The sequence below is a fragment of the Mauremys reevesii genome, linkage group 3 (genome assembly GCF_016161935.1).
Source record: "Mauremys reevesii isolate NIE-2019 linkage group 3, ASM1616193v1, whole genome shotgun sequence".
In the NCBI taxonomy this organism is placed as follows: domain Eukaryota; kingdom Metazoa; phylum Chordata; order Testudines; family Geoemydidae; genus Mauremys; species Mauremys reevesii.
In genome coordinates, this window is record NC_052625.1 from 27,071,145 (window position 1) to 27,083,516 (window position 12,372).

At 43.3% G+C, this 12,372-nt stretch overlaps 1 protein-coding gene across 1 annotated transcript in view; it reads right to left on the bottom strand.

Annotated features, from left to right (window-relative positions):
* Nucleotides 1-12,372, bottom strand: part of EML6 (EMAP like 6) — a 374,873-nt gene that overhangs the window by 106,329 nt on the left and 256,172 nt on the right. Inside the window, exons 17-18 of the mRNA XM_039531367.1 lie at nt 10,189-10,282; nt 1,325-1,425 (exon numbers count right to left, since the gene is read on the bottom strand). Of these exons, the coding sequence (XP_039387301.1) occupies nt 1,325-1,425; nt 10,189-10,282 (195 nt within the window). The remainder of the gene's footprint in view (nt 1-1,324; nt 1,426-10,188; nt 10,283-12,372) is intronic.

A 12,372-nucleotide genomic window follows, 5' to 3' on the forward strand; every position in this document is an offset into this window, starting at 1 on the left:
GAGGTCACAGCTTGGGCCTAACAGCACAAAGAATGAAAGATCCTAGGCAAAAATATAAGTACAAAATAATATAGAATTTGATTAATTTGCTTCAGTTTACACATATAGGCTCAGATTCAAGTATCAGAGGGGTAGCCGTGTTAGAGGAGTGGCTTATTCCACAATAAGTCTCATTAATTCCAATGAGTCTATCCATGGAAAAAGGTGCTATTTAATGTGAATATATATACCAGACTTTGTCCAGTAATACTGCATGTGCTTTTATTTTATTACAGTAATACAAAATATAATAAAATCTTGTCTTCTTTAATCTGTTGGTACCTGAGCCATTTTGGCATTATAAACCAGCATGGCCTCTTGTAAACTATGTCATTCTGAGTTAGCTTCAGTTCAAGTTTTAGCTATGCCTGTACTGCCTGTCTTTATTGATCTTAACATAGCCAAGGTTTAATCCAAAATTACTTTACACAGTACTTCATGAATATGAGAGTAATAGTCCTGGAGAGAAGGTCAGCCAAAATCATTACTCAAAAATCAAGTCTACGTGTTTGCGCTCTCTCCTATCTTTGCTAGGACAGTCAAGAAGAATGGCAACTCCCAGTCTGCAAGACTTGCTTAATAGTTTGCAGAGTGTAACAAATGTTCTTAACTGAATGTAAGCTGGTAAAAATCCTCTGTGTGTGTCATACATAGTCATGATACTGTATTACTATGAAACAGTATCATGACATGGCGATAGAAATATTTTTGCCCATAGGGTAAATGTAAATCATCACAACTTATGATAAATAATTGGTCTCCATTTTTTTCCAGGCAGTAGGTGTTTTGAGGCCACTCACAAACCCAGCTGTTCAGTCTGGCAACTTGAGTCAAGGCTGCTATGTCTTTCTGATGACTAAAGAAAATTCTTTCTGGAACACATGAGGATTACAGAAGTGTTACGACGGTAGCTGGAATTCAAACATTACCATTTTTAGCAGTCCAGCTTGAGATCATTAAGGCTCATAACTACCAGCTGGCTTCCCAATGGGAAATGTCACACCTCTTGTCTCTGCATCTGGCCAAGTGACTCAGCCAAGTCATAGGAATGCATCTTTTCTGAGAGCCAAAGAGGCATGCTCACTGGACTCTCTTTAGCATTATGATTAGAGTTAATACAGCTATTAGTTGGAAATGGCTTCCAAAGAGAAGGGCAGGAACATGGTCTCATTTGCAGATCCAGAAGTAGATTCTGCAATTCTACTGTATTTTGATTACTAGAAACTTCAGATAGACTAAGACTCCTGATATACAAATGCATTAAACTATTAACCCAGTACAGTACCTGCTTGTTGCCAAAATTTGATATGTTTCATCCCAACTGTGACTAATTTGTCTACATGATGTGGGTTACACTTCACTACAAATATTTTATCTTTATGGCCCCTGCAATAAACAAAGAGATGATAAAAAATGACTGAACATATTTAAATAAATAATTTTATACATTTTTGAATGTTTTACAATTTTCTACAAACCAACCCCAAACAATTAACATTTTGGATAAAAAGATTACTTACCCATACAGTACCTCATGTTCTTCAAGATGCGTAGTTTGTATATATATTCCACAGCTGGTGAATGCACATTTAGTGTGCATGCATCAGAGAATTTTCTAGTCAGCAGTATCCACTGCGGTGGTGCATGCAACCTTCCTCTCCTCATGCATTCCAGCAAAGTTGAAGTCACTCCACCACACCTAGTTCCTTTGCTACTGGGAGAGCCCATGACATCAGACTGGTGGAGACATCCATAAGATGCCTTTTAGTAACCTCTTTGTCATAGGTGGGAAAAGATTGAGGATTGGTCAGTTGGTGGGTGGATAGTTGAAACAGCTGCCAGATGAACCTGTAGCAAGCTTTGCAAGAACCCAGAGTGCTTCAGGTGCCACCGGTACTGTTGCAGGGTGGTCTATCCAATCAGCAGGCCTCATAATCAGGCCATGCTGCTTTAGCATCTCTTTCAGTTCAGTGTGTTAAGGACCCCCTGAACAGGATTCAGCTTGGTCAGTTTTCTTAAGAACATAAGAACGGCCACACTGGGTCAGACCAATGGTCCATTTAGCCCAGTAACCTGTCTTCTGAGAGTGGCGAATGCCAGGTGCTTCAGAGGGAGTGAACAAAACAGGTAATAATCAAGTGATCCATCTCCTGTTGCCCATTCCCAGCATCTGGCTAATAGAGGATAGGGACACTTCAGAGCATGGTTTTTCTCCCTGCACAGCCTAGCTAATAGCCATTGATGAACCTATCTTCCATAAACTTATCTAGTTCTTTTTTGAACCGTTATAGTCTTGGCCTTCAGAATATCCTCTGGCAAAGAGTTCGACAGGTTGACTGTGCACCGTGTGAATAAATACTTTCTTTTGCTTGTTTTAAACCTGCTGCCTATTAATTTCATTTGATGACCCCTAGTTCTTGTGTTATGAGAAGGAGTAAATAATATCTCCTTATTTACTTTCTCCACATCAGTCATGATTTTATAGACTTCTTTCATATCCCCCCTTAGTCATCTCTTTTGCAAGCTGAAAAGTCTCCTCATATGGAAGCTGTTCCGTATCCCTAATAATTGTTGTTGCCCTTTTCTGTACCTTTTCCAATTTCAATATATTCTTTTTTGAGATGGGACAACCAGACCTGCACGCAGTATTCAAGATATGGGCGTACCATGGATTTATATATATTTTCTCTTTCTTATTGGTAGCTTCCTAGACCTGCCCATCCCAGGGCTAGATGTAGGGGAATCGGAGCTGGATAAGAGATCCTGGGTGCTGGCCCTGGCCCATGGACCTCTATGTGTGACAGTGAGGGCTAGCCTACCCTTCTGTTCACCTTCCCCATGGCCACTTCTTAACCCACCCAATGTCTCAGTTTGTGGTGTAGCTGCTGTTTGATTATAGTCCTTTGTTACAAACCTCCAGAGTCTCGGGGCTGATGTATGCAACCCTCTGGTGCCCTGCACATGGTCTTGCTATCTCTGGGTGATGTGGATGAGAGATAGACCCCCCCCCCAATTAGCTTTCTTTTCAAAGACCTCTGCCTGAGTCTCGAGGGCACAGGTTGCCTATACTAGAGAACAGTGGTTGCTGCTGATAAAGTTGGGGCCTGAGTTGCTTTATCTAAGGTAGCCCTAAAATCCTTGAGGTATCTCTGCCAAATGATCTTCTCAAAGAAGACTGAGCAGACCCTGAATAGCAGGTCCTTAGGTGGTGCATCATAATCATTGTTGCCATTGCTCTGAAGGCCATGTCTGCTGCATCCCAAGGCTGCCTGCAGTGTGCTTCTGGCCACCATATGTCCTTTCACAAGGATACTCTGGAAATCATCCCTGTAATCTTGTGGCAGCCTGTCAATAAACCTCTGTAAAATGCGCCAGTTGATGTAGTTGTAGTCTGCCAAGATCACCTGGTAGTTTGAGATCCTCATTTGGAGGCTCAAAGTAGAGTAGGATTTTCAGCCCAGCAGGTCAAGGTACTTTGCGCTTTGCCTTTAGGATTCTATTTCTGGTGTCCCTGATGGGTTCTCTCATTGGCCGCCATTACTACAAGGAAGCCTGGTTACAGGCACAAATAGAATTGTTTATATTTGGTTGCTGGGACTTGGTATCATCTATCTGCTCATTTTGATACTGGTGCCAATGAAGCTGGTGTCTGCCAATAGCCCCTCATTGATTGGAATTGCTATGCACAGGGCCGCCCAGATGATTCTGGGGGCCCGGGGTCTTCGGCAGCGGGGGGCCCCGCTTCAGTGGTAAGTCGGCGGCAGGGAGTCCTTCAGTTCCGGGACCCGCTGCCAAAGTGCCCCAATGACCCACGGTGGGGACCCCCCTCTGCCGAATTACTGCCGAAGCGGGACCTCCCGCTGAAATGCAGCCCCCACCGCGGGTCTTCGGGGCACTTCGGCGGTGGGTCCCGGAATGGAAGGACCCTCCCGCCGCTGAATTACCGCCGAAGACCCAGCTGCACTCCGGCGGCGGGTCCCGCTTCGGCTGTAATTCGGCGGCGGGGGGGTCCTTCTATCCCGGAGAGGAAGGACCCTCCCCCCGCCAGTGAAGACCGGGAGCGAAGAAGCTCCGGGGGCCCGGGCCCTGCGAGAGTTTTCCGGGGCCCCCGGAGCAAGTGAAGGACCCCGCTCCAGGGGCCCCGAAAAACTCTCATGGGGGCCCCTGCTGGGCCTGGGGCAAATTGCCCCACTTGCCCCCCCCTGGGCGGCCCTGGCTATGCATCCTGGTCCCAACGAGTGTAGGATATCAAGGAGCTTGTGTGGCAAGTCCCGTACCTCCTCAGTAGCTATCTCCAAGACTACTACTACTCATCTCATGAGGTCTTGGAACATCTTGTAGTCCTGGGGAGTAGCCAGTGCTAGGGCATCATCTAGAGATGATGAGGTCATGGCTAGTATCATCTGCCCTTCACCCTAGATATGCTGTACTGGAGCCACCTATTCCTGGCTCTGGTCCTGGGGAAACACAGGGAATGAAGTCAGCCTCTGGTGCATGGCGACAGTTTGAGCCTTGAATGTGCCAGAGAGGCTGGGACCAGGTACTACTCTGGTCCCAAAGGGGCCTACATGTGCCACATGTCACAATCACATAGGGTGGGCACAGTGTTTAGTACTAGTGGTCCTGATACTGTGATAGATTGGTACTGTGAGCCACCCTCTGCCATAAGTATATACCTCTCAGCACCCTGGGCAACATTGAAACTGTCAACTGGCCAGGGATGGCTGTTGGCTATCCAGCAAGTTAGAAGACAAAAGAGCATAGTCCTCCAGGAAGGGTGGTGCTCACCTGGTGGACAGAGAGAGAACCTGACTAGAAGGTGGAATCCTTCAAGTCACTGGGTCCAGAAATCTGGACTGTGGGGCCGTCAGCCCTGGCGATGCAGATCAGTGCAACAGTGATGACACAGGTACTTGTGCCTAAAACAAGAGCATGGTTCTTACTGGAGACAGGCTTCTACCACACTAGCCAATGATCGTTCCGACTGTCTTGGTACCAAGGAGGCTAGACAGTATTTGGTCCTGCCATGAGGGCAGGGGACTGGACTTGATGACCTCTCGAGGTCCCTTCCAGTCCTAGAGTCTATGATTCTATGAATCTATGTATGGATGTCTGTCATAGCCAATGATAATATCACAGAATCTCATGTGTTCTCTTGTGACTGTATAGTTCCATCTGCGAGGAGCAAGGTTATGAACGGATGTCACATATTAATGTGTAGGCTCCCATTGAAGACTTGACATTATGCTTGGCCCTTTTTTCAATCAGTTTTTCATGGCTGTCTTTCTCAAAGTGTTTAAAACCTGTATTGATAGTTGCTCTTCATTCTGGTCTGTCCTTGCCTGTGTCTTAAAAGGTATCAATATTTATGCTGCATGAGTTGAGCTTCTGCTTAGGGGTGTCTTTGAAGCATTTATGTTGACCACCTTTCATGCATTCTCGAAGTTTCAGCTCACCATAGGGGACTTTTTGGGGAGTCTATCATCAACCATTCTGGTACCATAACCTATCCATTTAAGCTGTGTTTTGATAATCATTACCTCAATGCTGGTTATTTTTGCTCTTTCAAGTATGGCTATCTTGTCAGCAGACCTTCAAGATAGAGCAAAGATCACGCATATGACATTTTTCAAGTTGCTTGATATGTCTGCAGTAAGCTTTCCACATTTCACACCTTTATAAAAGAGATGCTATCACTGCTGCATTGTATATCATCAGTTTTGTTGAAAGTTTGATGGTATGCTAGTTGAGTATCCTATAGCGAAGTCTTCTGAAAGCCTGGCTTGCCTTTTGTATTCTGTGTGATATTTCTTGATCCAGGGAACCATCACTTGAGATGGTACTGCCAAGGTATATAAAGTAATCGACTTTCTTCAGATTTGTACGATTATTGGTGGTGTTTGACTCAGTGGTAATGGTTGATGGAGCTGGTTAAAGAGGACTTCAGAGTTTTCCAACGTGATGATGAGTTGAAACTGTTTAGTTGCCTCTGAGAACCTGCAGGTTAATACAGACATGACAGTGTTGGGTAGGGCCTCTATTGCACCCAAGTGTATTTGGTGGGTACCTGCTCCAGTGCTCAGGGAACCTTTCCTAAATTTTGAGGCACCCTTAATATTCAACAGCTTGGTAGCCTTATACAGCCTTGAAGACAGATCAGGGGAGGTGACCTTTGCCTCTTCTCCTTTGAAAACCTGAACTCCAAGTCTGATCAGTCTCTATGCTTCCCAGATAAGGAAGTCACAGGCCTGACTGACTAGTTTAGAAGTCAATGCCAGGGCACATTTTGATGACCTCCAGTCCCTCAAAGACCCAGATGCCTAGAACCCATGGTCAGAGTCCAGCCTCATCACCTGCTGAATGATGAAAGCCCTTAGACGTGCTTCTCTCAAGCAGCGGGTCAGCTTTGAGAAGGACTTGCAGATTTCACAGTGTTCCAGGGCATGTCTCTTGATGAAGCAGAACAGATACCTTGTGTGTCCATCATTCAGAGGCATAACTGCTTCACAGAATGGAAAGTTCTTAAAGCTTAGGGATTTGCCACGGTCAGCCATGGTGGCCAGTACCCACAGGGTCCCATAGGCCTCCCTAACTAAACCGACACTGCTAACTAACTACAATGCTGAAGTGGAGGTAAAATCCAAAGAGAGTTGCTTTGACATGTACCCAGGTGGTAGAAGGAACTTGCATGTGGTGAGGCAGCTCTGGAAGAAAGGAGGTGATGCCTGCACTGCCCTATTGGATACTGTTGATTGGAAAGTTCTCTGATGGATACACACTGGACGTGCACTCATCAACTGTGGAATACGTATACAAGCTAGCGCTCGAGGAACTAATAACATTAACTCTGAGAAACTAAACAGACACTAGTAGTGGATTCATATGTATTTTGGGGCCCTGTACCAGGCCAAGGACTAGAAAAGGCTATGGAACTGTTGTGTGCCCTACTACAGGTTGGGGTTGGTTTCTGTGATCCCTGACCCAAGCATAATTCTCCCACTGTATTTTCTCAGGCTTTGTGTGTGTGCCAATGTTACAGAAAAGAGTGAGGGAAGAGGGGTAGAGAAAGTGAGCACATGCAAAAGGAGGATTAATTTTGCCCTCTATGTGTACATTTTTCCAAATAATTGCTTCCATGCTCTTTTAAAAAAATGCAAATTTATAAAACAGACTCTCTCTTACAGGAAGCTATATAATCACAAACTACTGTATGCTCTTGATGGAGAAAAACTATCAATAAGGATATGAAATAATTTTTTTTAAACCGCCTAAGTCATTTACACATTTTTTAAAATTATAAAAAATACTTGCTAGTTAAAATAATTGAATTGCAACTGAAGTGCAGTGGACAGAACACTCAACTGGGAGTTAGGACATCAAAATTCTATTCCTAGCTCTGACACTGACTAGCTCCATGACTTTGGGCAAATCACTTCACTTCTCTATGCCTCTGTTTTCCCTCCCATGCTTAGTCTGTCTTGTCTAGCTAGAAGAGATCATTATGATAATCTAGTCTGACCTCCTCCATAATACAAGCAAAAGAATGTCACCCAATAATTTCTGCATCAAATCCACAACGTGTTTGAACTACATACAGCTTGTCTTTCAGAAAGATATCCAGTCTTGACTTAAAATCTGTAAGTGACTGAGAATCCTCCACATCCCTGAATAAGTTGTGCCAATGGTTAATTAACCTTACTTTAAAAAGTTGGCACTTCAGTAATCTGAATTTGGCTAGCTTTAACTTCCCATCATTGGATCTCATTATGCATTTTTCTGCCAGAATGAGGGTTGGCAGAATGAAGCTGTAACAGGGTGGCTTGCCTTTGGGCTGAGGAGCTGGAGCCAAGCCAACCCTGATTACAGAATGAGCTCCACCTGCAGAGAATGAGACAGTTTCTGATAAAAAAAAGAAGGCGGCTGCAGTAGGGGAGGAAGATTAGGAGACTGTGTGAGACTGAGAAAGGCTCCTACATAGAAGACCCTGAGACCAGAGGAATTGCTCCAGCTAGGAAGGGCTGAGCATAGCCTTCTAAGGCAAGAAGGACTCTGACCAGAGTGGGGGAGTTTGGGCTGTATTAGACTGGAGGAAAGGCTTTGTTTTAACTTTGAACTTTAAGTTAATAAATCAGACCATAAGGAGAGCTGTAATGACTGGACTGGGAAAACCCTGCATGGAGTTTATTTGGGGATGCAAAAAGGGAGGGGAGGTGCTGTGTGAAGGGCTGTCCTAGGGCCACGAGGAGGTGCTGTGAGGCAGTCACTCCTCTACAGTATCCTACAATATAGGAAACAGACTATAGCAAAGTGGTAAATAATTCAGACAGTGTAGGTGGAACAATTTACTTTGAGTCTAATTAAGGCTTAGAGCAAGGAAATAGGCAACAAAAGTCAATTCAATTAAGCAAAGATGTAAAGGATGTATAAACAGACAGATACGTAGGCATTTTAAAATATTTCAACAAATCTGGCAAGAAGGACTAGAAAATGTGAAATAGGATGACACAAAATAAAAGAATAATTAGAAGCACAAAAACTAAAATTATATTTCAGAGGATAGTTTAACTACCAGCAAATAAGTCTCCAAGCCCATTCTCAGGTAATTACAGTTACAGTTGTTTGAGTTCTGGGATCTTCTATGTTCAGTTTTGGACCTGTGCAAAAAAAGCAATGCTAGATGGGCTCTAATGATAATTTCTAAATTCAATGTGTTGTCAATCATCAAGGGTAGAAACTGATACTTTATACCATGGGTTCTCAAACTGGGGGTTGGGACCCCTCAGGAGGTCGCAAGGTTATTACATGGGGGGTCGTGAGCTGTCATCCTCCACTCCAAATCCCACTGTGCCTCCAGCATTTATAATGGTGTTAAATATATAAAAAAGTGTTTTTAATTTATAAGGGGGTCACACTCACAGGCTTGCTATGTGAAAGGGGTCACCAGTAAAAAAAGTTTGAGAGCCACTGCTTTATACTATTAGTACTTTAACAGGGGATTCTCAGCTTTCTAGAATGACCACGTAATTTGTTCTAGATAGGTCCAAAATATCAGACCTTAAAAAAAATCATATAATTCTGATGACCCTCTTGATTTTAACAACCATTCTCTGGTGAACCATTAGAGACAGAAACCAATTCTTTATACCCCAATGAGTAACTTGGCATCCCAGCTTTCATATGGTATGGAACAGTATTTCTCAAACCTTTTCAGGTGAGCTATCCCTTATTCAAAGTTAAAAAATTTCATGAACCCTTTACATTTACTATATAAGGAAGAGTAAAAGATGTATCAAAGAAATAATTTGTGTATTATGAGAAGCTGACAGAGAATGAAGAGTGTGGGGAGAGAGGGAGCAAGATTTTGTCTCTTTCTTTAGTTTGCTATAATTTTTTTACACTTTTGTCTGAATCTTGCTACGATTTTAATGAAAAGAAGCAATTGCTATTCAATATTTTAAAATTTAAAAAAATCTATCAGACATGTGACCTGCAGACCAATTCTATTCATACTATCTGTTTCAAGCAATTACAAAAGTTTCTTAACCACCACTGAGTTAGCAGCTGAGCTTCCTGATAGTGACTCAAAGGGACAAATACTGCAGAAACTGCTGATTCAGCAGGGAGACAGGTGACCTGGCAGTACCAATAGGCCTGGAAAAACCTGTTTATATTAGAGGAACCACCTCCCATCATTTGAAATAAAGCAGCATATGTACATTGAGAGGGAATCTTCAATCCAGAATATCATCCATCATATAAGGGAAAATATAACATTTTTTACTTAAATGATTTTGACAATCCTGGGTCAAGGGATGAAAGAATGAAAATAAAATAAAATGTTACATGAGCCCTAAAAAAGGTTATTCTTTTTTTAATTAATATTCCAATGCAGCAATCTTCACAGAAAGGATAGGGAGTTCCCGGTTAGAAACAGTTTACAGAATTTAACAATTTTAAACTATATATCCTAATGTTTTTTACCTAGATATGTTCTTCTGAAACATTACTCTGTTTTCAGTGAGATGTGATATTTTTTATTGCAAACAATATCTTAATTTTTTTAGTTAATATTATAGAGCAATGTAAAATGGTGATCAGAAATAGGCAGTGATCATCACAGTGCATGTTTGCACTTGGAAATATTCTTACCTTGTTGTGGCTATCTTTTCTCCTTTTTTCCAATCCCAAAATACAATGGTGTGATTATCATCTAACCCAATAGATGCCAAAAACTTCCCATCAGCTGTACAAAAATAATATACAATATCAAAGGTGATACTTCATTAACAGCTTGTACAACACAACAAATATACTGCAAATTGAATTTCAAAGCAGTGATAACATTACAGACGGAATGTTTTACAGTGGGCAACAAATACATAGTCAAGTACTTTTACACTGAAAGTACTTTTACAATTCCTGATCCTCTGACATGGCACAAAAGGCCTTGAACGCAGCAGAAGGGTACAGTTGTATTGTGCTGGGTTGAGGTTAGGATTTGAGAAAATGTGCAATGGTCTATACAGCTATATGGAGAAACCATTCATTCTACCATGGAGAGCAGGTTTAAGAGCATACCAGCTGCAAGTGTTGTGTAACTATTTGATCCATTGGCCGATTAACCACCATGAAAAGGGACATAGGAGGAAAGAATGGTTACTTACCCTATAGTAACTGTGGTCAGAGGCGCTGACTTCTCTGCCCAGTGGGTGCTTGACAGCCCCCCCGGTCCCGCCCCTGGCCCAGCCCCTGCACCACCCTCATCCCACCCCCATTCTGCGCCTTCCCCAAAGTCCCTGCCCCATCCTGCCTTTTCCCACCCAGCCCCGCCCCTTTCTTGCCCCCATTCCACCCCCTTCCCCCAAGTCCCTGTGCCTGCCCTGCTGCATCCCTGCTCCTCCCCTGCCATCCCGGAAAGTCCTAAGCACTGCCAAGCAGCTGTTAGGCAGCAAGGGGTTGGGAAGCGCTGGGAGGGAGGGGAAGCAGCGGGGACATGGCGTGCTCAGAGGGGGAGAAGGAGGCAAGGATGGGGGAGCTTAGCTGTCGGTTGGTGCGGACCACCCGCGAATTTTTCCCCAGGGGTGCTCCAGCCCCGGAGCACCCACAGAGTTGGCACCTATGACTGTGGTTCTTCAAGATGTGTTGACCATACAGATTCCATTCTAGGTATGCATGCATCTCATTCATGTGAGATCAGATTATTTTTGAATAGCAATTCCACTGGGGCCATGTGTGCACTTGCATAACCTCACAACCACCATAGCTGAGGGTATAAAGGAGCCTCAACTGCAATTCACTTCTTTACCAGTAAGAATCCCATATGGATAGGACTCTGAATTAGTCCTTAGGGAAGAAGAGTAGGCCATGGAACTTTTATGGGTCAACATATCTCGAAGAACCACAGTATTGTAAAGTAACCATTCTTTCTTTGAGTGATTGCCCATACAGCTTCCACTCTTGGTGACTAGCAAGCAGTTATCTCAAGCCTGGAGGTGGAAAGAGACGTCCTACTTAAAGAGTGACTGCAGGACTGCGCTATCAGAGTTGGCTATTCAATCTGGAAGTCTGTACCAGGGAATAATGGGAAGTAAATGTATTAACAGAGTTACAGGTTTCACCCTGCATATTTCAGATATTAGTATATTACCCAAGCAAGCGGCAGAGACTGCCTGAGCCTTAGTGGAATGGGTTCTAACGTAACTTGGATAATACTTCTTAGCTATCTGACAGAAATTCTTAATACAATCTGAAACCCATTTAGATAACCTCTGGGTGGAAATAGGTTGCCCTGTAACCTTTTTTGTGAAAGCCACAAACAGTCTGGGAGAGGATCTAAATGACTTCCAAATGAAAGGATAAAGCCTCATCAAGTCTAGGATATGACGTTTTGTTTTGCCTGGGGTGGAATGAAGTTTTTGGGAAAAACTAGTAGATAGATAGATATGACTGAGGTGAAAATCCAAGCCTACCTTAAGAAGGAACTTGGGGTATGGCCTAAGTTTGACCTTGTCTTTATGAAATATGGTGTAAAGTGGGACCGGCATAAGGGCCTGAATTTCTGCCACTCTCCTAACTGAAGTAGTAGCCATCAGAAAGGCCATTTTTATTAACAGGTAGTAAAGAAAGCAGGTTGTCATGAGTACAAAGGGGGTTGGGTCCTATTAACTGAATGACAGCTAAGTTGAATTCACAGGAAGAGGGACGCTAACCAACAGATGGGAAGACATGGGTGAAATCCTTAAAAAATCTCCCCATCAGGGGATGTGTAAATATAGTGAACTGGAGGGTTATTTGCTGAGATCACTGTTAAATGTACCCTGATTGAACTGATGA